The sequence below is a fragment of the Myodes glareolus genome, chromosome 27 (genome assembly GCF_982192425.1).
Source record: "Myodes glareolus chromosome 27, mMyoGla1.1, whole genome shotgun sequence".
NCBI lineage: Eukaryota > Metazoa > Chordata > Mammalia > Rodentia > Cricetidae > Myodes > Myodes glareolus.
The window spans coordinates 5,287,911-5,312,654 of NC_142052.1; the positions used below are offsets into that span (position 1 = coordinate 5,287,911).

General features: G+C 37.5%; 1 protein-coding gene and 1 long non-coding RNA gene across 10 annotated transcripts in view; one reads left to right on the forward strand and one right to left on the reverse strand.

The window, feature by feature from the left end:
* The window catches only part of LOC146889325 (uncharacterized), a 65,991-nt gene extending 65,304 nt beyond the window's left edge, over positions 1–687 (reverse strand). The window contains exon 1 of the long non-coding RNA XR_015736872.1: positions 572–687. This is a non-coding gene — a long non-coding RNA (uncharacterized LOC146889325). The remainder of the gene's footprint in view (positions 1–571) is intronic.
* Cd36 (CD36 molecule (CD36 blood group)) overlaps positions 1–24,744 on the forward strand; it is a 75,411-nt gene that overhangs the window by 22,308 nt on the left and 28,359 nt on the right. For 2 of the 9 annotated variants that reach the window (XM_048433540.3, XM_085684222.2), the window contains exons 1-4: positions 2,565–2,720; positions 3,343–3,471; positions 23,494–23,583; positions 24,072–24,280. In XM_048433540.3, the coding sequence (XP_048289497.2) occupies positions 24,161–24,280 (120 nt within the window). In that variant the 5' untranslated portion in view covers positions 2,565–2,720; positions 3,343–3,471; positions 23,494–23,583; positions 24,072–24,160. Of the gene's footprint in view, positions 1–2,564; positions 2,721–3,342; positions 3,472–12,271; positions 12,304–16,678; positions 16,832–20,118; positions 20,275–22,455; positions 22,613–23,493; positions 23,584–24,071; positions 24,281–24,744 lie in introns of those variants that run through there. The other 7 variants (XM_085684221.2, XM_048433544.3, XM_048433542.3 and 4 more) reach the window with 7 other exon arrangements.

Genomic DNA, 24,744 nt, shown 5'->3' on the forward strand with positions numbered 1-24,744 from the left:
AGAGGAGAACATGGCACCGTGGAAACAAGACAGCGTACTCTGCTTGTGGGCTTTCAGGGCTTTTAGCATCATGAGGCTACTTACTTTCGGTCTTTCTTTCTTTCTTTCTTTTTAGCATCATGAGGCTACTTACTTTCGGTCTTTCTTCCTTCCTTCCTTCCTTCCTTCCTTCCTTCCTTCCTTCCTTCCTTCCTTTTTTCTTTCTTTCTTTCTTTCTTTCTTTCTTTTCTATTTCTGTATTTTCTTTTTTTCACATTTTTATTTAAAAATAATTGCCTTTCATTTTACATACCATCTTAAGTTGCCCTCCCTCCTCTTCTTCTGCTCCCCCCTCTTCCCCCCTCTTCCCCTTCCCATCCCCTATCCACTCCTCAGAGGAGATAAGGCCTTGCTTGGAGTCAACAAGGTCTGGTATTCCAACATGTGTCAGGACCAAGTTCCTCTCCCGCGTCAAGGCAGAGAAAAGTATCCCACTATAGGGAATGGACTCCAAAAAGCCAGTTCATGAACCCAGCATGTGTCCTGGTGTGTCTGCCAGGGACTCCCCAACAGATCAAGCCACGTAACTTACCCACATTCAGAGGGTCTAGTTCAGTCCCGTGCAGCTTCCCCAGCTATCAGGTCCGCAAGCTCTCACTAACTCAGGTCAGCCGTCCCTGTGGTTTTCCCCGTCTTGCTCAAGATCCTAAGGTGCCAGACTGGAAGTGTTTCTTAATCCTTGAACCTCTAAAACCTCCTTTGTTAGATGCTCAGGATTAAACAATGGGTTCCCACATCTCCATCACCTCGTGTAATATGAGGATAAAGGGAAAAGAATGGGCAGAAGGGAAGTGCCTCACAGGCAGTGTAGATGAGAAAGGCTGCGGGCTGGAGGAGCAAGCAGTCCTGTCTGCATACGTGTGGACTTCTTGACACTGAGACCCCTCGTATTCTTTAATACTTCGTGTTTTTCATTTCGTCAGTGTTGTCTGTTTGTTTGTGATGGCACAACAAACTCCATCCTGTCACCGATTTCACTATGTAGCAGTGAGTTACCTTGAGCTTCTAATTCTGATCATCCTGCCTCCACCCCCACAGTGCTGAGACTACTAATGTACACCACCATGCCCATGTTATTTCATGCTAGGTGTCTAACCCAGGCCTTGATGTTTGGTAAGCAAGAATACAACCTGTTGGGCCTCATCCACTGGCCCCATATCCAGCAAGTCTTTAGGAACAAAGTCTTCTAAGCCTCAGAGTCATCTCTAAAAAGTGAGCTACTGACAGAAGATATTATACATTGGTTTGGCAGTGTTAGCAGATTCAACAAATGCAGTTTCTTTAAGGCTTGTGTTTAATGTGCTAACTGTGGCTAACCGATCTTCTAAGCACGGGCAGCCATAACTGTCATAAAATCAGCAACCAGATAACAAGCAAAGCTCCTGCCAGGCTTTTTGACAACCTCCACTAGGTCGAGCTCTTCACAGCCTGTCATGTGAAGGAGTGGTTTAGTACTATTTCTATTCAATTAATAAAGCTTTGGAATCATTTTGCCATCGAAATTTTCTTGCTCGATATTTTAGTATCTGTCTTATGAGGAGATGAAGGGAAGTTGTGAAGTATTCGGTGCCAGTTAACCAGCTCCAGACTGACAGCTCTAAGTTGGGGAAAATGCCACATCATGAGGTCACACGGGATTCTCCTATGGTTCCTGGAAAATTGTAGTGAACTTCTTAAAGAACAACTTGCAAAACAGATATCTGCTTTCTTCCTCTTTGTGGCAGTGTTCTGAGCACAAAGCAAATTAACTCATGGAAGAATATTATCAGTACTGATCCTTGGAGATTCAAAACCTTAACTGATTAGGGAGAAAAATCATCAATACTTGGTCTTATTTCGCATACATTATAATGATCTCATGGCTTTAGAGTATCTTTATTTTTCATATTTATTTGCTATTTATCAAATATATTATTTGATACAGGTATATGCATGCAAATTAGACTCACCAAATATTATCATCTTCAGTCTTACATGTGACAAAAAAGGATCAAAATTATTGGCAGTCTGAGCTTGGTCGTTTTGCAGGAATTTCTCCAATGCTGTCCTCACAAACAATACTGTCCTTGAATGTAGTGTTCTTCTTAAAGATAAGTGCTCATGTGTTTCTGAGATAACTGTTATGATTATAATTTCCTACATAAGACACAGGATGCAGTCAAAGGAATTCCTTTGAGGATGTAAGTGGGGTTTCCCTGGAGAGGGATCTGCTAGTAGCTCCTCTGCTCTTTTAAACATTATTGAGTAACTCTTTCTTCCTTCCTTTCTTTTTTTTCTTTCTTTCTTCCTTCCTTCCTTCCTTTCTTTCTTTCTTTCTTCCTCTCTCTCTCTCTTTCTTTCTCCCTCCCTTCTTTCTTTTTCTTCCCTTCCTTCCTTCCTTCCCTCCCTCTCTCTCTCTCTCTCATTTCAAAGAGTAGCTCATTTTCAAGCTGGACAGGTTAACAAACTCAGGGTGTCCAGCTTTCTTTGGTTTACAAACTCCACTGCTTCCCTGGAGTGTCAATCAAACTTCCACAGCCATTCTTTGATACTTGGAGGTGGGGCTATATGCAAGCAGCAGTAATTTGACCAGGCACTTGGGACAAACAGAACCGGAGTTATTCATGTAACACTGTAACGTTGCTACTGCATTTCGACAGCTCTTCTTGTGGCCTTGGACTCTATCATCAGACTTCTAACTGGTAACTACTTATGTGTAATAAGTAAAAAATACCCAGCATAAAGATTTAATGATCAAAAATTATGGCTACAAAACTAAAATCTTTTGCTTTGATGGATTATGTTCTTTGTTCTTGTACAGCTTAGAGTATAATTGGGCTTTTCTCTTGTCACAGAGAGGGGAATAGTGGGAAGTAGTATGTGCATTCTGGCATTCTGATTAAACTTTTATTTAAGAAAAAAAAAGTCGATACTTGGTGAACTCTTCTGTGTTTACTGTAATCTTGCCAGTGATGTCTGTTACTAAGTGAGAAAGGATGATTCTGAAATATCTAAAATTATTTAAGTCCTTCATATATATATATATGTATTTAATTAGAGGGACATTTAAATGGGGTTCAGGGGGCAAATTTATGCACAGCTCTCTATCATATATCTATCCTCTATCTGCCACCGATCATATATGTAATCTGTATTATATATAACATATTTGTCTGTCTGTCTGTCTATCACCTAGCCATACATCTGTCTTAAGAAGACAAATGTAGATGCCCCTTCCCTTTCTAAAGAAGGTATAAATACTATAAAGGAGGCTTTAGCCTGTTAAGATTCCACAGCAGAGCGGTTGTCTTTGGAATCTTTCAGAAAGAAGAACATATCCGTCCTTGCTTCTGGTGACCGACAGTCATAAGTAGAGGTCACAGCGCTCTCTCTGCCGCTGACGTTCCTGGCATGGTGCAAGTCAACAGGTCATCTCTGTGAACTATTTGAGAGGTGATTTAGCAACTTTTTTGGTGTCTCAAGTTAGATGTTTCTTCACTGCAATGTAATTCATTTAACATAAGCTGCTTAACCATTGATGAAATAGTCAATAGTCTACCTGAGTCATACTAAAATATTAAGCTTAAGTTAGAAATGTTTCTCAATTTGCAAATCACTACTGCGATATTTTCCTGGTAATAATTTTCTAATAATTTGCTGATAATAGGAAGCATATGAAATCAAATCCAGTATTGGAATCAGGCAAAATTCCTGGCACAGTTGTTTTATTGGTCACATACCATCATTTGGCTAACTTAATGCTTCATGTTATGACTTTCATTGTGATGCAATGCTCTATAGCAATATTTGCACAGATTTACTGTGGTTATATTAAATGGTTGGCAATATGACCTAGGGAATTAGAATAGAGGGCAGCAGGAATAATTAGCCTCAGTGGGCACTGGGGGAATGTAGGGCTGAACGTGTTTGCAGACTGAAGGAGAAAAAACATACCATTACCTTTCAAAAACCAAAGCTCTGCTTGCATCTAAATCTTTGAATATTTCCAGTGATAAGCATAGTTTGTCCCTTAGGCAACTAATAACACTGCTTACATACTATTGACAATCTAGAGTGCTCAATACCAGATAATTTCTGCTTTAAATGAACAAGCTTACCTAAAACCATAATTATTGTATACAAATTGAAATGTTTCAGTGTATAGTAATGCTACAAAGCATGTTTCTATTAAAGGGCAATAAATCACTAATTCCAACATTATCCAAATGAGCGTCTCTGAAGAGTTTGAAATTGTGTTCCGTATTTTTTGTTGAATCATTAGTACTTATCTGCCCAATGCATACAAGAAACTGATCATTTTCTATACTTAATTTTATGCACTTAACACTGTAAATATTCAAAGAATTCTCAGTGCAAATACTGTTTCATAAACTGCAAGACCATCCAAACAGGTGACCTGTGAGGATTGCTGTTCTAGTGGATAATCAAGGAATCTTTCACTGAGTTTGGTAGCACAACAGTGCTATTTGTTGTGCAGAGATGATGAAAGACCAGTGGAGTCCTAAGTATACGCAGTCTGTGGAGCCTTGGGTTGCTTAGGAACTCAGTGACTATGGGCTTGCTATGGCAACCCAAGTTATCAGTGAATGCAACCTTAGCTGGCATTCTGCTAAATCTCCATACTTTGTAGGCAAGAATACTCAGATAATTCCTCCTATAAGTCTCAGGATATTCATTATTTATACAATCAGAATAAATGGGCTAAATTTTGACAATAACTATTTATAATAGAGTACGCTTATCAAGTTGATTTTTAATCCTGTTTGATTTCAAATATATAGTCTCTTCTTTGTTATTTTATTGTCTTCTCTCTCTCTAAATACATATATAGAGTTATAGGTTAGATAGATAGATAGATAGATAGATAGATAGATAGATAGATAGATAAACGATGGTAAGATAGGTGTAGATATATGTAGATAGGGATATAGAGAGAAGTAAGCATGGTGCATTAAAACTGAGAGAGAGTAAAGTTAGTGCAGTATATTACTTAGATGCTATGTCAAGTGTTTTATAAATTTGACTCAATAGTTCTATTTAAATATTCTACATATATTACAACTTACTTGTTAATTTTGCTTTACATTACTAACTCATTTGCAGACCATATCTATGTATATTTATGTATAATGTCTCCCTAAGACTTTATTTTAGTAACAATGGAATATGCAGAACACATTTTGGAGGTCATTGCAAAGGCACTAGGGAGACTGCTTCTCTTCATTGTGTAGTTCCTCGAGGCAGTGTGTTTCAGTGTGTGTAGCCCTTCATGCCTGTGTCTTCCTGTGGCTAGCTCTGCTATCAGGTACAAGGAGTAGCCTTACTCTTATCCAAATTTATACCATTCAGAAGCTGTGCTCTTCCTTGCACCTCTTCCTATATGAATGCTGTGCTCCTCTTATCTCTGTCTTAACTCCAGCCTTGTGTTTATCCCTATCAATAGCACAGGCAGAGGCAAAGGCTCTCCTGAGACCAGACACCAAAGGCTCTATTTACTGTTCTTTTCTCCTGGGCATTATCATTTATGCATTTTTGTTTTGATATTTAAAATCTCACCCGGTTAATATTTCTCTTGAGAGAAGCAGCAGCAGCTTGACTCGGGTTTTTCAGAAAGATGTCACAATTAACACATTCATTATATTTATACCTATTTTGTATTCAATGACTCCTCAAATAGCCTCTGTGAATTGCTGAGGGTATTAGCTCAGCTAGATGGTGCCTCTGTAGATGGTAATAAGCCACAACTCACAGGTGGAAGCAAGCAAAAACATAGAACTGTGGGCTGCTTTCCTGGAGTGAACCGTGCTTGAAAGCCTAACCCAGGGCATTTTAAGATCCCGATGAACTTTCGCTAAGCAGATCATACACTGCATAAGTTCTTTCCCTTTATAGTAAAAATAGTTTCCTAGTTGGGCAGTAGTGGCTCACACACTTAATCCCAGCACTTGGGAAGCAGAGGCAGGTAGATCACCAAGTTTGAGACCATCCTGGTCTACAGAGTGGGTTCTAGGACACCCAGGGCTACACAGAAAAATCCTATCTCAAACAGAAAACAAACAAACCAAAATAAAAGATTCTTTTCTCATACAACTCATGTGATATATCTTGATCATAGTTTTCCCTCCCTCTACTCCTCCTAGTTCCTCCCAAACTTCCCTCCCGCTCCCTTGACAGTCTACATGGTTTGACGTCTGTACATGGGGAACAGGTTACAACGAAGTCTTAAGAACTGATAGAGTTGCCACCTTTGGACAAGCCATCGAAAGTTTCAGAAGACTGTGTGTTAGTCATGTTTGTTTCTTCCTGACATCTTCGAACTCACGTTTACTCATCTTTGTAGCCTTATTTTCTATACCAGTTTTTGAAGAGTGTATTGAATATAATTTCTATAACAAATAAAAGATTCAACGTCTTACTTTTAAGATTCCAATGAACAGGCTGTGGTGATGCTTCCCCTTCACAGAGGAGTATTTGGTAGCTAATATCTTGTTGTTTTTCGAAAGAATCAGGGTTATTTCAGAGCGCTTGCCACTGTAAAAGATTCCATCTATCCTGACAAGGTCATCCAAATGTATGCCAGTCTATATGGAGACAGGAGTTTGGCTTGCAGAATCAGGACACAAAGGACTTGCAATAAGCCAAAACAAAGCAACGCATGTATGCAACTTTTTAATGATATTCATTTAAGGCTCACACAGTTAACTGCTTTAACAAGTTTTAGAAACTATCCTTAAATCAAGATATGATAGATACATAAACAGAATTTGCACGCAGAATCATTTAAAATATTTAGGAGAAACTTGTCATTTATTTGAGCATTGTAATTATATAACAAATATCTTATCGAGCAGAATAATTCAAGCTATGCATATAAGTATTTCCTAATATAGGGTAATCATATGATATATATTGAACATATTCAGTTTCTGTTTAAGACAAACAATACCTGTAACTGATCACATTGTATGCTTAATGTTTACTAAGTAAAAAAACCTGATAAGTGTAAAATTTTCAATTTCGTGTGCAATAACTGAAAAAGGCAAGTATTTAGCACAATCATGCCTTTCTAAATGCATACCTTGACACTTAGGCCATTTGGTATCCATTCAATAAATCTTTGGATAAAATTATATTCTAGTTACTGTTTAAACTCTGGGATATATGATACAGATTAGAGGAGCAATCACCAGTGAATATGTTGAAGGGATTTGTTGTGTGTCTTTCTACCTTGATACTCATACATTGAATTTTGGGGTGTACAATTTCTGCGGTAGCAACACTAATGTACTCTGAAAAAAAAACCACACAATTTTGAAATATAATAATGTGGGATCTTACTGTATATTGTTGCCTACAGATTGTGTAAATTATAGAATTTGTTATGTATACAATTATTTTTCTTTTTTTCTTCCGTTTTTTAAAAAAAGAAAACTATTATTTCAAGCACACTTCTTGATGACACAAGGGGAATTAAGTGGTTGTTTATACATTAGTTGTTTTTGTTTGTTTATTTTAAATATACATGATCAGGCTAGGTTCTGTAAGTTCTGTGCAAGCATTAAGACTGGGGCTTCAGGTCCCCAGCACCCAAGCAAAAGCCAGAACAGCAATTCACATGTCTAATCCCAGCACTAGAAATAAGAGACAGGCGGATCCTTGCATCTTTCTGTCCAGCCAGACTAGCAGAAACCATGAGTTTGGTGATCAATAAGAGAATTTATTTCCCAAAAATGATGTGAAGAGCGATTGGTGAGGGCACACAGCATCAGCCTCTGGCTTACTACGACATAAAGGGCTATCTCATGCACACATGCATATATACACATGCTTATTTTTTAAAAACTAATGGTTTGGTTTTGTTTGATTTTGTTTCTTTGTGTAGCTTGGGCTATTCTGGAATTTGCTCCACAGATCAGGCTGACCTTGAATTTGTAAGAACTGTCTGACACTGCCTCCCAAAAGCTGTGATAATGGTGTGTGCCACCACTCCCGAAAAAAGTAAATTTTTAATACTGATTCTCCGTGCAGTGTCAAAGGTCATCTCTGCAAGGTAACCAGTGGTGTATGACTATTAGAGCAGAAAGCTCTCATTATGTTATGAAAGATCTGACGTTATTAATCTGGAAGAAATGTTCCTATCTTTCTTTTATCCAGAAAAAAAAATCTGAAAATATTGAAGTCATTTTTAGAGGTCATGACTTACAGAACTGTGGTGGTTTAATCTGGTCAAATGTATTGATTAAACTCCATCATTATATATAAAAGCAAATCTTCAGAACACATTCAGGCATTAGATCCTTCTAAAGTAGATTTTATGTCATTATTACATTCTAATTTTATTTACATAGGATTAGATGAAATTGGAAGGTGCAATGTAGTCATGGAGAGTCATTTTATAAACAGAAAGGCAAGTTTTTCATACCAATAATTTGAACCAAAATACATCAAAAGATATGGACACAGCTTTTTTTTTTTTTCACCCAAATGACAAACCAGGTAAACCAGAGAATAACACAATTTTAATCCCATGTTCAATTTTTAATTTTGCTTCCGAATAAAGTGACATGTATGAGCTCAATACAAGAAGCAGCAAAATAAGCTGCAGTCTTGGCTAAAACATGCTTCACACCATTTAGATGGGGTGAGCTGGCCCTGGAAGCCAGAGAGCCGTAAAGCAGAAACATCTGTAAAGTGGATAAAGTGAGCTTGTCTATAAACGGAATCAAGGACTACAGGAACTTACGGTTTCCGCTAACTTAGGAGCTTGTACTCATGTATGTGGACTAGTAATACATAGTTTTGGATGCACTCCCAAATTCACATACTTAGAAGCAGATGTCATGGGGAAAGAAAATTAAGTTCAAAACAAGATGTCAAAGAGTCAAAAATAAACAAGAACAGTGAATGTAAGGCAGTTAGGACAAAAAGATAGGAAGGACCTAAGACCATTCTGGAAGTTATCTATGGAATCTGTCTTCTGGTATGCTCGTCTTCACGGCTTTTATTTAGGTTAGCATAAAACGTGGCTATCATGTTTCTGACTTCAAATTTTCTTACTCTCATTTTTTTCCCTTCAACTAGTGTCATTATAAAAATTTCCCCAAGGAGTTATTGAAAATGAGAGGAAAACATCCCAGCAATGCAGCAATGATCTTAGATGACATCCAGAAATTATTTTTAGTTCTTAGAACACATGGAGAATCATGCTACCAGCCATATACATAGAGCTTGGAAAGACATTCGACATCCTTAACATTTTGAACACCATTTTGAACACCAAAGCAGTACATTACTAACGAAGACAGTAATCTAGAGCATCACAAAGTATACTTCGGTTCCATGAGCTTCTTACCTTATTTACCAATGGACTGGAGGCATTAAACAATAGAATGGGGTTATTAGGGTGGGAAGCTAACTACAGCTAAGAGACTGCAGGCTTCCAGAGCCAGAAAACAGGGCTGTGTCCTGAAAGTCTAGCATAAATTTTGTTCTCCTCAAGTAGTGCAAAAGTCACAGAACTTGCACCCCAGGTAGACTCATTTGAAGGTAATATTGCACAACTCATAAAATTCCATAGCCCACTATTGTTTCCTTAAGTTATAGCCAGGAACAAAAGAGGAAAGTTTCATGCAAGAGTATGGAACACAATGGGACTGGTAGACAATGATATAAAATCAGGGGCACAATATCTATACCTACTCCAAAGAGAAAGATGGTTCTCTTTTTGTAACCCACAAAATGAAATGTCCAAATCACTGTCAGTGTTCAAAAATGGGAAGCAAACACGAATGTCGCTGCTATGAAGTCAGGGCTGAAACAAGAATGAATGAGTTAGTGGGACTTCCGTTATTCACAGTTTAGTGGGCGCGATTTCTAAGGGAACATTTTCTCTTCTACTCCACAGTGTTTGAAATTCTTTTATCCAAGCAGGTCAGTACATGCATTGCAAATACCACGCAGGCTGTTTCTGAATTTAGAAACTACATGCCAGGTGCCTCATGTCCTGGTAGCCTGCCTCTTCTCAGTCTTCTGGAGTCTAAGATGAAACCAAGACATGTAAATGATTCATAGCATTCCAAGAAAAACATTTTTTTCTGAATGTTTTGTAACATATGTGATAAGCATACTATATATTTTAAAAGTTATACAACAACATTATATCAATATAATATATAAGTCTATATTGTTTGCAAAGTATTTGATTATACTTTGTGGAAACTGAAAAAAATTCTTAGAGTATAAGATATTCCTATTTTTTATTTTAAATTTTTTTTAATTTTACATACCAACCACCATTCTCCCTCCCCTTCTCCTGCTTCTCCCCAACTCCCCACAACCTACCCTCCATCTACTCTTATGAAAGGGTAAGGCCTCCCATGGGGAATCAACAAAGCCTGGCAAATAAAGTTGAGGCAGGATTAAGCCCCTCACCCCTCCATCAAGGCTGGAGGAAATTCTCAGGAATCCACAAGATTGACCCCAGCTGAGACCCTGTAAATAATGGAGAAAGTCCCTGAACTGGCCTTCTCCTATAATCAGATTGGATTATAACCCTAACTGTCATCACAGACCCTTCATCCAGTAACTGATGGAAGAGATCCATCAGCTAAGCACCAGGCCAAGCTCCAAGAGTCCAGTTGAAGATATTCCCAGTTTTTAATGGGGTGGATGACTAAAACTCCGAAGGACACTATTTTTCTATGATTTATTTATTTTGTGTGTTATGACCATTTTGCTTTTGCTACTTTCTTGGTGTATGTTGCACCAGGTGTGTACATGGTACGCATGGAGGAAGATATCAGAGGTCTTGGAACTAGAATTTGCGATGGTTGTGGACTACCACATAGGTGCTTGGAAAGAAACCTGGAGCCTCTGCAAGAGCAGCAGGTGCTCTTAACTGCTGAATCAACCCCCTAGTCCCCTAAGCATACTATTTAAAGATCTCCAGGGTTTGGATTAAGAAGTACAAGTTTCTTACAAGACATAAGATACTGTTATTTTCAAGAATCAATCTTCGAGAGCCAGTCTGGAGAAATGAGGCTGTATTTCATTGGAGACTGCTTTCTACATAAAAGTTTCTACCTGAAACTTCCCTGTCACGCAGAGGCAAGGTTCATGCCAGGTGGTTCTTTAAAAGTCAGGGCAGGAGGATCATACTTCTTCCCTCGACAACAAGAAGCGTCAAAGACGGACTGTTTCCTATGTGGTGAAATGTGAAATAAGCCATTGTTATGTCAGATCCTTCTTGGAATGCATCTCCCTTGGCTTTACAAGAAAAGCTAATTAAGTTTCCATCCAAGGTCTTGGGAACAGTCAGTGACTTTGCTTGTGTTCCTGTACATGTGCTTAACTCTTTCAGAAACCGAATGCTGTTCTCTAGTCTTCTAACAGAAGACACAAATATCTATGTCATTTATGCATTCGTAACACAGACTTTTCAGTCTCATTAATATTTAGTAAATGGAACAAAGGCGCCAAGCCTGATGTTTAATCAGAAAAGCAGATTCTTCTGTGTGAATGCATTAATTATGTGCGTCTATTCCATTACTGTTCAAACAGCACAAAAATTAAAATGTTAAAAAAAAATTAAAATGTTATTTTAGAATCACAAAGCATGTTATTTTGTACAGCCCAAGGGCTACTGCAGAGGAAACCATTAATTCTTTACTAATGTATTTTTTATTAACATCCTTTTTATCAACTCACTTTCAGGAACTCTGCTGTAGCCTGGGTCTGCTACAAAATCCCTCAGCAAGAACATTTGTATGTCCTCAATGATAATAAATGCTTTGACTTTCTGCCATGTAATCCTTCATGCTAACCAACTGAATGAAATCTTTCTTCCCTTCATTCATTGCATGCTTAATGCTCTGCTTAGCTGTTAATTGGGGACGTGTCCTGCTGTTTCAACACTTTGGGCTTTGAAATAGTTGCTCTTCCTGCCTATTTTTCTCTTTTCTCCTTATGGTCTTCCATGTAGAACATGAACAAAAATGGCATCCTGACAGATTGGGTTGAAATTAGCTTTTCCTTCATTGCTTTAACCCATAACTCAAGCATTGACTTTCCTTTCCCTCTCCAGAGAGAGTTAATGGTTAGCAAACTGCTCACGTAAGAATTGGGTCTGCCAATACTTTTCTGTTTCATGAGATTTGCATATTGACCTAGCCATGCCCACATGAGAAGTTTCTCCAAATGCAGAAGTGTTATCTGTTCATTCTTTCTGGTTTCTACACAGCTACTCCTGCGGCTCCGATCAAGCATGTAAGTAAGGTGATTTTGTGTTGTTAATGTGCTCTGCCACACTCGCTTGTGATTCACTTGGGTGGTGTGGTGTAAGTCTACTGTGTGTTTCAATATTTCCCATTTGGTATTTGAAGGTAATATTATTAATCTTTTGAAAGCAATATTTGTAATCTCATTTGTGTTTCCAACATTTTATCAGAATACTACAACTCTGCAACATATTAATGTTTGTCTATTAATATAAAAGTGTTCAATAGTAGTGAATCAGTCTTTAATACTTCTGTTAGGTAAACAAGCTAAAATTGAAACACATATCTATGTTAAAATTCTACATATAACTTGAAACACATGTGCAAAACATGTCTTCATGAAGTAGCTTTATTGTTCTTTGAATATTAAGTAATAATTGATAATTGATTTCCTTAGCATTGCTTTGTTAATTAATGTTTTGATATAATTTATAGGGTATTAAAATGCAGCTTTATCTTATATGAGTGCTAATTACTCCCTGTTCATTGTTAGTCATCTACATGCATAATTTTCCTCCTCATATGATATCATATCACTTTGATTTTATTCAATTTCTAAATATATAATTTTAATAGAACATATAAAATTAGGTATTAAGAATGTATTTATCATTTATTCCATTTAATGTATTATTATTGTATGTGATGGGGGTGGTGCATATGTGCCATGGCTTACATGTGGATGTCAGAGGCAGATGTTGACTGTCTGTTTCCAGCTTCCACCATCATTTCCAGGGATTAAACTCATGTTCTTGGGTTTGCATTGTAAACGTTTTTCCCCCTAAGGCATCTAGCTGGCCTATTTATCCTTCCTTCCCCAGAAAATGGATTTAATCTCTGTTTTGGCAAGCATCACCATGAGGACCTTAGAGTTTTCATAAGAGTCTAGTCTGAGGGGACATGGTGGGCAACTGAAGGAAAATAAATGAAATAGATCAATGTCGAGAAGATAAGAAATGCCTAATGTGACAACACTATCACTTTATAACTCACTTTATTTTAAGAATTTCTCTTACCTTATACAGTCTACAAGAATTTTCCAATTTATACGGGGATGTTACTTTTCATTTGCTGAAATGTCAGAGAAAAAAAACCCTCAAATTCCATAAACAGTTGTCAACGATTCTGAACCCCAAACAGCCTAGATTTTGATTTAAGCATACATCACAATGTGATAGTCACCATAGGATTTTTCATTCAGCTTGAAGTTGTAGGTGTATGGACTTCCTCTCCTACTGCAGAAAGACATAAGTGACACAGTGACTCCCTCTTGCTTGGTTTCAGATCCTGTTGTGAGTAAAGTGGGAGCCAGATATGAGTCATGTAGAAGTCTCTGCAGAGGTCCTGTCCTCTGTCATCTGTCTCTTGAGTATGTCCCAATGCTTATGTTTCACAACGTGTTGCACTTCCTCTTTTCACGAGAGTTGAAGTGCATGAATCAGCCATCTAAAGCACTGACATGAAGGATTTTTAAAAAGCCATAACTGCTGGGTAAGGCACATTACTTGTTCAGTCTCAAAGCAAGGAGAAGCATCGTAACCATGACACAACCTTTAAATGCAAGTGAGAGGAAGTTAATGAATACAATACTAAATTCGGTAGTTTAAAGAAATACTTTCTAAATAGTAACGTTTTTAGTTAAACAATTTTTTAACAATATCAAATGTCAAAAGATTTTCTGCTTCTCTGTCATCTATAGCTTTGGAATCTCTTGTATAACTTGACAAAACTGCAGAACAAAGCAGACAAAAGCAGACCAAAGGATTGGTATTTGATGCCTGATACATACTCGAGTCAATTCTTATCTAGCAAGAAAAAGATGAAAAACTGACTGGTGTTCTCATAGCAATGAGACGTTCCCAAGATGACTTACGTCCATTGACTTTCCTATTCTGCCATGCATATCTGTTTGTGTATTGTTGCAATGGCTATCTGTAAGGCTACGTGTACTTCACACAGAACACCACAAATACGGTTAAATGATCATTAAGAATGAAACCTCTGCCTACTGAGATAGCTCAGCAAGCAGAGTGTTTGAAGATCTGAGCCCCGTTACCAGAATTCGTGTTAAGAAGCCCAGGCCTGACCATTCTACTGCCAGTGTTGAAGAGATGGAGACAGGCAGAGCTGGGAATTTATGGCCCATCATCCTAGCATAGTCACTGAGTTCCTACTGCCAGTGAAAGGCCTTGTCTCAAGAAACAACAAACAAGGAAGTGGACAGCACACAGAGCAATCATACCCAGAGTTGCCCTCTACCCTCCATATGCATTGAATATATGGATGCATAGCTCTGTATGCATATGTTTTGCACATACATGAGTACACATATATGTACATACCCTCTTTCTCCATAAATACACAGAACCCTCCATATGCATTGAATTTATGTATGCATATCTATGTATGAATATGTTTTGCGCATGCACAAGTACACATATATGTATATTCTCTCTCTCCATACATACACATACACAGACACACAAAAAACAGCCCAAATCTTTACTTTCAAATGGACATAATATTTTTAAACGACTTATTGCTCAGCCTCTGTTTTCTTGACATTCATGTTGTGCATTTGATTCTTCTGTGTGCTTTTTGAGTCTTCTTCAAGTTCCTTGGGCACTTTGACTATGTTGACTATGCAGCTGAGCATCCACCAGTGGCCCCTCCGAGTGTAAACTCCATTCTTTTGTTTCTTTCTTTAGCCTGTTCAGTGGGGTCTGTGACACTTTGCTCTCCAGAGAGAGCCAGAAGATGACATTAAACTGCTGACTAAAAAACAATCCAAGTGAATGCGGTGTTCACTTAAGCATCTATATTCAGGAAATATGTTTTTCTGTTAGTGTTGACCTTCTGTTAGTGTTCAATATTCTCTTTAAGACTGGCCTTTTTTGCCTTTGTGTTGAAAAGCTGTTTCTAGACTGTCATGTTGATATTTATATGCATGAGAATTTAATTTGAGAAAAGGTATTTATGTCAAAAAGAATGAAGTCCATAACAGATATTTATAAAATATACAATCTCAATCAAAATATTTATTAAGATATTCTTCATCCTCCCTTGTCATTTCATGCAATGGAGACAAAATGGTCACAGTTATAAGAGGATTGCCTATAGTTTTCTTTTCTGGAATCTCTAAGTAACTCTTTTGAAATGAATAGGGTAATTAATTTATATTGAGGTTACACAAAATCATTTTATCTTTCTCCCCAAGTAAGTGGTCTGAAATCAAAGTGAAAATCCAATAAACCTGAAGTATTTCAGTGGTCTCTTGTTTAGAGTTATACGAATGAATCAGTATAGTCACCCTGCAAAACTCAGCCAAACTTAATGTGAACAAGGAGTCTGAGGTTTTTCTCCTATGATATTTCACCCCAATGAATGAGCCACGCCTACAAGAGACAGCAGGAGCAATCTAAAGCCAAGGACTGTCTTAAACCTGAGCCTGTCAACTAAATATATCCCTGTCTGTGCCTCCTAGGTTGTTAATTTCAGGAGAGACTTGCAGGCAGATTTCTAGCAACCTTGCCAGCTCTAGGTCAGAGTAACCTTCTGGAGGGGTTGCCTGTCTGATCCTGGGATCTTGTGAAAGTAGTCCTCATTTTGAGGATCTTGCTTTTCCCAAAGTGCAAGGTCTTCTGTTTGGCTAAGCACCAATACTGTTAGCTCCACCCAAGGTGACTGAAGTACATAAACCTTCTGCACTGAGACACCATGCTCAGTAGTATTTAGATTTTTTGAGTATATATAAATATATTTGAGTATATTTTGAATGAAGATATTTAGGTTTTGTTTTGGTTTTTAGTTTTTGAGAAGAATTTCACCATCATAAATTTCGGCAAAATTAACAACAAAAAATGATAAATAGTTAAGAACTTCCAGCTAGAACAATAGGCCATTTCCTTTTGTAAAATCTGTTTGTCATCCTTGTTGATTGACAGAGTTTCCGATTGTTTTCAAAATTATCAGTCTGAATGTTCATCCAGTTCCTGTTATGTAGTATAGAAAAGAATTCTTCTTTGCATTTTATGAACTGAGATTTGCAAGCTTAGTTGTAACAGGCCACTGAGTTCCCTAATTTACTTTCTGCTCTCTTTCAGCCCAACATCTGGAATAATGATTGCATTTGAAAACAAAGTAAAGGAGGGGTGGGTGGCTCACTTAATCAGTTCCGTTTGGTTCTCTGGTTCTCTGACCTCTGACTTACTTGGGTGGAAACATGGCCCAAAAAAAAAAAAGGAATATAGGTGATGGGTCTTCACCAGAAATAGACCCTTGTGAACTTAATAGCAGTGTGATGTTTGCCTTGCCTTTTTTTTCTTTTCAATTCCGCTGGCAACAAACCACAAACTGGGCTCTGACATTGAGGTTTTTTTAAAGTTTGTTTCAACTCTCACACACATAAGTAGTGAGGAATTCAGGCTAGGGGTTTTCTGCTGAGGACCTTTGCTTTTGACCAGTTGCTTTCTGAGATGATTGCAGCAATTGGTGGAGAGTTCCTTAGCCTTGGAAAGGTAAGTCTGATGTTTATTTCTTTAACTTAAAAAAAATTAAAAAGATGGAAAATTTTTCTGTCGTTCAATTGGTAAGAGATGACAGTATTTAAAAAGCAACTTTTATACCAAAGAAACCGAGTCTTCTTAAAGTCTGTGCTATCTCCTAGACTTTATTTCAAAATGAATGTGTTGTTTACCAACCTTCCTACATTTTTGTTTAATAGTATTAAAAGTACGTTCAGTGGCTAGTGACATTTGAATTTATGATTCTCAATATCATCTGTAATTGTCAACATTAGTTTTTCAATATTTAAAATTATTTTAATCCAATTTGAGTTCTATTTAAAATTGTCTACTTAAATATGTTTCCTTTAAATGATGACGAGGAGCATTCTTAGTGAGCATTGATATGATGAGCTAGGTTTTTGCAAATGACTTGTTAATCTTATAGCAACAGTGTGTCTTGTATGCAGTGTGTCTTGTATGCAATTTGTTATCTGTTACTTCTCAGTGTTATTAGCTTGTTGTTGAATTTTCAATGCACAACTTTTAGTGGACTTGATTTTTCTCCACATGATTAGGAGCAATACATGCATTAAATATACATTTTCCAAGCACTTTTCTTTAATGAACAAAGATATTTTATTTGCTAAAAAGGACTGGGTTACTTCAAACAATGACCTAAAGTTTAATTAGTGTGTATGTATTAGTATACTGTTTAATATTAAATGTAAAATGAATAGGAAAATCAATACCTCTAAAAATACAAAAAAATTGTTTCAAATATTAGTAAATCATTTCCATAAATCATAATTTTAAGTTTAAAGAATAGATAGTAGATAAATCATTCTAGGTAAGTTGACTAATTAAATAACGTTATAAATAACTATAAATGGCATAAATTCTTTGCAATTAATTTAAATTGTTTATGAAAATGCAAGGGTTCCAAGACTTTTCAGTTCTTTGTGAGATGATTTTAAGTAGGTAATGCCTTTTAAAAATTCAAGAAAACATTGTTGTAAGTATTGTTTTGTGAATAAATAAGAACAAAATCTTCAAAAAGTTTTACAAGTTGATTCTCCAGGAATCTTTGAGAGTCTATAAATGAAAAGTAATGTAAACAAACACTTTCTACCAAGATAATTATTAAAGCAGAACAATAAACCGAGTTCAGATTATCAGATAATAGGTTGGCCTGGGGAAAAAGTTAAAGTTAACAATGGGAGTGGTATTTGGACAGAGTGTACTGAAAACTTGGGAATTCATTTTGAAAGTACTGGTTGTTTCTCTTCTCTTTAATGAAGATTGTGGGTTTTTTCAATTAATTTGAATAAATTTGTGTTATTTGCCTATTTTGCTCTTGATTTTCTGAAGAAACCAACTATGTTACTACTTTGTAATTTAATCCAAGAAGTTATAGTTAACTTAACTAAAATTCCAAGTAACATGGTTTGAGGGAGTGACTAGTTCACATATTCATTTTGTTGAAATTTGAAAATATTTATGTATTTTATATGATTATATTTAGTGGAATTTTCCAAATCATGCTATTGAGCAACATGAAGTAACAGCTATCCCTGCATTATAATTGCTTAAAATGATATTGCATAATACCCCAAACTCATTTTGTGTAAAACTTAATTTCTTATGGTGGGATTATTGATACCTTAACATGTTTGATTTTATTGAGCCCTTGCAATCTTGCTTAATCTACTACCACTCAGAGAAAACAGAATCAAAGCTAATTTATGAAAACCTAGAAATAAATATTTATTTCCTAATTTCAGATTTCAAAGCCTGAATATCTTCTAACTATCACAGAACTTAGGGTAGGGAAGGAAACACTAATAGCATTCCTACTTAGGGTTAAATTATTAAACTATTTTTACCCATAGCTTATAGTTCCTGTCTTACTTCATTTCTGTGTTAAAGCAGACAGAGCCTAGGTCATTGCTGTGTCTATTCGTTGTCAACAATTTAGGAACTCAGGTTATAGAAACCATAAAAATTGATTTCCAGGCTTAGGAAAGAAGGTAATACTTTTGTATCATCAACTTTGAATTTGTTGCTCATTGAAGGGATCTTCCTGCTGTTATGTTTAAGCCAATGTGTCTAAAGAAATCATTGGAAGATTGTAGTTCTCCCTTGTTCTGACTCTAAGAGACAGACTTACTTTGCAAAATTTGGGGTATCATGTGCATAGTACAAACTCTTTATTGTTTACGAAAGATTCTCACCAAGACACGTTTTTATTGTAATTTGCTAAGTTCAATTATGTGGAATGATTTCTTAACATTACAAACACCTGTTTTGTTTATGTTTGCTGAAATATTTGCCAGCATATTATCTATTAAGCTGGAAATGGACATATGAGAAATACAAAAGATTCTACTGACTTCAATGAGACAAGGTCTTAGAGATCACCTTATCAAGCTATTTCTAAGTTTTCTGCAGAATCCTTGAGTTCTGCAGTGGTGGTTTAGAACCCCTGTGAGGCATAGTTGAAAGAAAGGTCATAGTTCTTCCCTTCTTCTACCATTTAGTTCTTCTCTGAGCTCTTGTTTAATACCAAAACATATGTGCAGTTTAACCTGAGAGTACTATTTCTACACAAACGTTTAGAAAGTTGGCCTCAGGCCCTTTGTTTCAGCATGATCAAGTATGACCACATAACTGAACTTCTTCGTATGGGTTTGATTTGAGTGCACATGTTGTGTTTATAGACGTGACTGTCTGAATGCCAGTAGACAGGGTGGAAGATAAACGTGTGAAAAGGCCATAATACATTTTGAAAATCCTATTTCCATTAAATCTCCCCTCATCGTATTGTCACATAAGGTTATCATGGGGAGGTGCTACTCTTTTCATGGGTAGAGAAGATTCTCCATGAAGAGAATAGCAGTTTTGCAGAGTCTCATGGCCTTGTTTCCTGTATTTGAAAGTGGAAGAAGCTTTTCACGTAGAGTAGAAATGCTCATCTGTCAGTAGATGACGAAACCAATAAAAAAAAAAAAAAAAAACAAAACCCTGTGTCCCAGTCTGACGCTGAAACCTTTTCACATTTCACTGTTCACATCTCAGAAAGTGCTACCTGTAGGCCATGCCTCTTCTGGGTGGAGTTTCCGAGGGAACCCAGCTTGAAGCACACATGGGAATAATTAGAGATTCTCAGGAGAATTTGCTCCATTGTTTAGCCTATTTGCCAGAGAGGCTGCTTATAGCTCATCCTACCCCAGGCTTTGCACAGTCTCTCAGTTTCTACTTGCTTCCCCATGTAGTGGAAAGGCATTGTGCTTCAAAGTTCATGACAACAGGAAGAGGAAAAAGAAGACCACTTCCCTCGCTTCTTTTAAAGACCTTGTAAAATATAGGATCCACTCACAATTCCAGGAAGAGGAATCTGTATGTATTTTATACACCAGATAGGAGATAGAAGCTGATCCACCTTAGAATCAAGACAGGTATGTAACGAGTGACATTTTAGATCCTGCACTCTTTGCCCCTCTTCTTTGAGAATAGTCCAGAGAATTCTCTGTTCCTGGTTATCCTTTGCCCTCTAAATTTCAGTACTTTAAGCCATAAATAACTTATTGCAAATAATAATCTTCACTAAAGAATGGACTTTAGGAAAATTAATCTAAGATATGAAATGAAATGGCCTATTGGAAAACTTGAGCAGCTCTGATATTACGAAAATGTCATTTTATTAGACCCAAAGTTTGTGTTCCTTTATAGCTATATTTACAGAAAGTTGTTAAAAAAAACACTGCTTTTCTCTGAAGATAAATATGGATGGTCAAGCTGCTGGCTTGAATTTGCTAACCTGAGCATTTATGTCTTCAGATCAGTGAAACACATTCTGTTTAATTTCAGGAACGATGAGAAAAAAATATATGATTTCACAATGAATTCCTCATTACTCATATGTAAAGGAACTAAGTGAAAATTAGTGAACTCAAGTAACATGGATCTTCCCCCTTTTTAGGGAAAATTCAGAAACTATATTATGACACAATGCAATGATAATGAATCAGTCATCAGAAATGTGAACTGGTGGGCAACTCATGTTTTCCACTCTGTAAAACAGTCACACATAGCTGAAAGCATGTTTAATAAATAGTTACATTAATATTTAACTTTGATCCAACAAAATATGTTTCTTCATACTTCTATATCCTGAGAAAGGTGACTCAGCATCAGTGGGATGCGTGGACTGTCTCACTTCAGTTTGAAGCAGACAGAACTCAGACTGTACCCGACTCTTTCTATTGCCCAATCTACTGATGCATACATCCTAAGATTGATTTCTAGGTGTTATAGAGAAGTCTCGGTTACTTGGACGCTACAACAGGTGCTGTTTAGCTCTCCATCTTCTATAGAAACTCTTTCTTAGCATGCATTAGGATAATTCAGTAAGCAAAAAGGATTCTGAAAATGTATCTTCACAACGGTATTTTAACATAGAATTGAACAAAGGACGAATAAGGGCACATCTAGTTCAGAAGAAACAATACTGGGACTTCAGGGTCATTTTAGGCTCTTCTTGTCAGAACTGGAAATGCTTTCACTGAATAATTTCTAGCATTTATTTACAAAACTGTGTGTGAGAGTTGTGTGTGTGTGTGTGTGTGTGTGTGTGTGTGTGTGTAAGCTTGCAGGGTTTAATTCCCTGTTTTGGCCTTGTAGGTGCCAGGATTCACTTGTAAAACTTGGCATATAGTGCCCTTACACACTGAGCATTCTTGCTGCCCCAACGAACTTTTTAATGATATTCATATGGGGCATTAAATAACTCTCCAAAAGCAGTAACTGTGTGTTTTTACTTAGATTTAATTTATATTTGCTGAACTTCTATTGCTGTGCCCAAGTTGAGACCCCCAGAGAGACCACTGGGATCCAGTCAAGTCCAAAATGCAAAAGCAAGGTTTCTTCTTTCCAGCCAGGCTGGGAGCTCAGATACCACACACGACACAGGACAGTCGGGAGAGCTCCTTTTCCTCATTTGCGCTTGACATATATAGACATTAACCGCAAGCCAGGTTTACTCAGGGTCAAGAGGGTTGATTTTGCTAGATACAGGGATGAACTCCTTCTGCACACCCTTTTTCCCTGTAAGCAGTTACTTTTACTTTTGTGCATGCCCCCTGCCCTCCCCCCGAGCAGGTACGTCTGCTTCTGTCTGGACCACAAAGTTGGGTGTCGACAGGTGACTAGGTGCTAGGTGCACTTGGTGGTTTACTCTTTTGCAAAGGCTCCTGTTTTCTACTAGCTCTTGATGACTCAAAGTTTTTTGAACCCAGGGCCTCAACTAACTCCCAATTAAGCAAAGTTCCTTAAATTTCCCCATGTCCTCACACTATAGCACACAGATTTCCTGTCCAGTGCTATGATCATGTGCCACACTGGTAGAGGCGCACGTTCTTAAAGACTTTTTCTTAAACAAGTCTAAGAAGTGATAAGCAGGCACAGAGTTTATCAGGAGCAAAGGTCACTGGGTTATCACCCTGCTACGCAATCCCACTTGTGAGACCTTTAGTCTCCCGGGCAACAACTGGAGAAAGACCAAACACCGGTGAAGGACCACTTCTGCTACTCATATTGGAAACTACTGCTTTCACTGTAGATCGTATTTGAAATATTAGAAAAGTCAAGAGCAGCTGGATCTTTTCTTCACTGTTACCTGGAAGGAGGGTGAAAGCTCAGGTTTTATTTCATCTCCAGAGTCTTATCTCTGCCGTGCCAGCTGGGTCGCTCTGCTGTGACTGCTGCTTCACAGCTAGGATTCTTGGTGTGCAGCAGGTACTCCTCACGAGTTCTTTGCTTGGTTGAAATGCTGTGTTTCCGGAAAAGTCTCAGCTTTACAAGGATGTGTCGGGAGTGAGGCTAGGCAAAGGGAAGCCCCGCGGGTTACAGTTGTTGTCAAGTTGTCAGCAAAGATCCTGTACCGTGTGTTCTTCTCCGTCTTTGTGAAATATGGCTGTATGAGGTGTTGCCAAAGTCTTCTCTGTGTGTCTCGGTTTTCTCTCGGTTCTGTTGACATCGGTGTTCCTCTCGGCCATGGACATTTGGATGTGAAACAAAACTGTTATGAGGACAAATCCACAGTTGACAGCACGCTAAGGAAGGTGAAAGACCATCATAAAACTGTCAGTGAAGCCCAGCTTCCTCCTCAAACATTGTAAAAAGTGACACAACTTTAATAATTTTAATAATTTTGTTGCAGCAGGATCCAGTGATTCCATAAATTGCTTTCTTCCAATCTTGCATGATAAGCACGCAAAACATGGTGTCACAAAATAAACTGACTGCATGATATACATATTAACAATAGTACCTTATATAAAAGGATTGACAAGGATCCCTACATAGGAAAAAAATGGATGGCACTACAATTGGTTATGTAAAAGAATCTTTAAGAAAAACAAAAGGAAAACCTATTGTTAAATCTACACCCAAATAAAATATGTGTGTACTCATTAAGTTCATTAACCTGTGTTCTACCAAAAGTCATTAATGATTAAATTATAAGTCATATATACTTTTAAAAGTTTATTGAATATTGTCACAAACTTAAATGCCAGAAACGTGGAATTTTCTTTAACACGTACAGCTACATTTAAAAATACAGTAGTACTAATTTTGTGATGATGTGTTGTTCCTCTGCTTTCTCGCTTTGACAGGTAGCTCACAAATGATTTGAAGTCTGATTCTTTCTGAGCCCCACCAGCCTATTTCTTGCAAATCGCCACTGCCGTTTGTTCATGAATAAGGTATGTTCCCATTGCCTTGATGCTTTGGCAGACAGAGAATACCAGGCTAGCCACATTTGGTTTTCAGGAGAATTCTTATCAGAATGTTTACATTTCTGTTTGGGTGCAGACTGTAGATAGGAGGGGGAGAGTATAAAGGAGCACCCTATGGTAGGGTGGTAGGGAGCAGGAGAATGAGAAGTCCACAAGGTTCTGCTTAGATAAGATAATAATATGTTAATCACCCAGGGGAAAAAAAAAACGTGTAAAGCAGAAGAATTAGAATGGGGAAAAAAACAAGCAGTCTCTTTGATATTCTCTCCTTCTAGTGGGATTTTAGGAGCAAGAGGGGGAGAAGAACATAGAAAACCAGCTTGGTGAGCCACACAAAAAATACTTGTTTCTCGTTAATGGGCAGAATTATCTGTTCGGGTGGCATGCTTTCTTTGTACCTTGATCTTTTTGTGCTGCTACGTAAGCTCCTGCTTTATGACATGTTCGAATGGCAGAATCAGGACACGCAGAAAACACAGTAATCGTACCTGGCCGTTGGTGAGGAACAAGTGCTCCACCTCGATCCTTCAGCTGCACGAGGAAGATGGGCTGCAATCGGAACTGGGGGCTCATCGCCGGAGCTGTCATTGGTGCGGTCCTGGCTGTGTTTGGGGGCGTTCTCATGCCAGTAGGGGACATGCTCATCCAGAAGACAATCAAAAAGGTACAGGCGGCCGAGAAAACCTGCTGGGTGTTGGCTTGTTCTATCATGTCTCTGTGGATGTTGCTCTGGATGCTGGTTTTGTGCGACCTGGCCATTTTGTGCATTGGATAGGAAGGTGATGAGACTCACCACAGCCCCACATGATGAAGTATGCCTTGTGAAACATCGCAACGGAATGCAAAATTAACCTCCAGATACTCTTATGAGTATAGTGTAAATTGGACATGAATGTACTTCTAAGTTTAAGTATAGAAAATTTTGATAAAACTTCAGGTAACAGTCATGTGGTGTAGTAGAAATAATTATCTTAGTGTTTGGAGAGTACACTGGCATGTTTTTGAATAGAAATAGTGTATTTTTTAAAGATATTTTAATAATAGAAGTTGCATTTTCAATAACAATGAGAAAATGTGTGTATCTATGTGGTGTACATGTTAAAAAGTGTTTATCATTTGATTAGGATG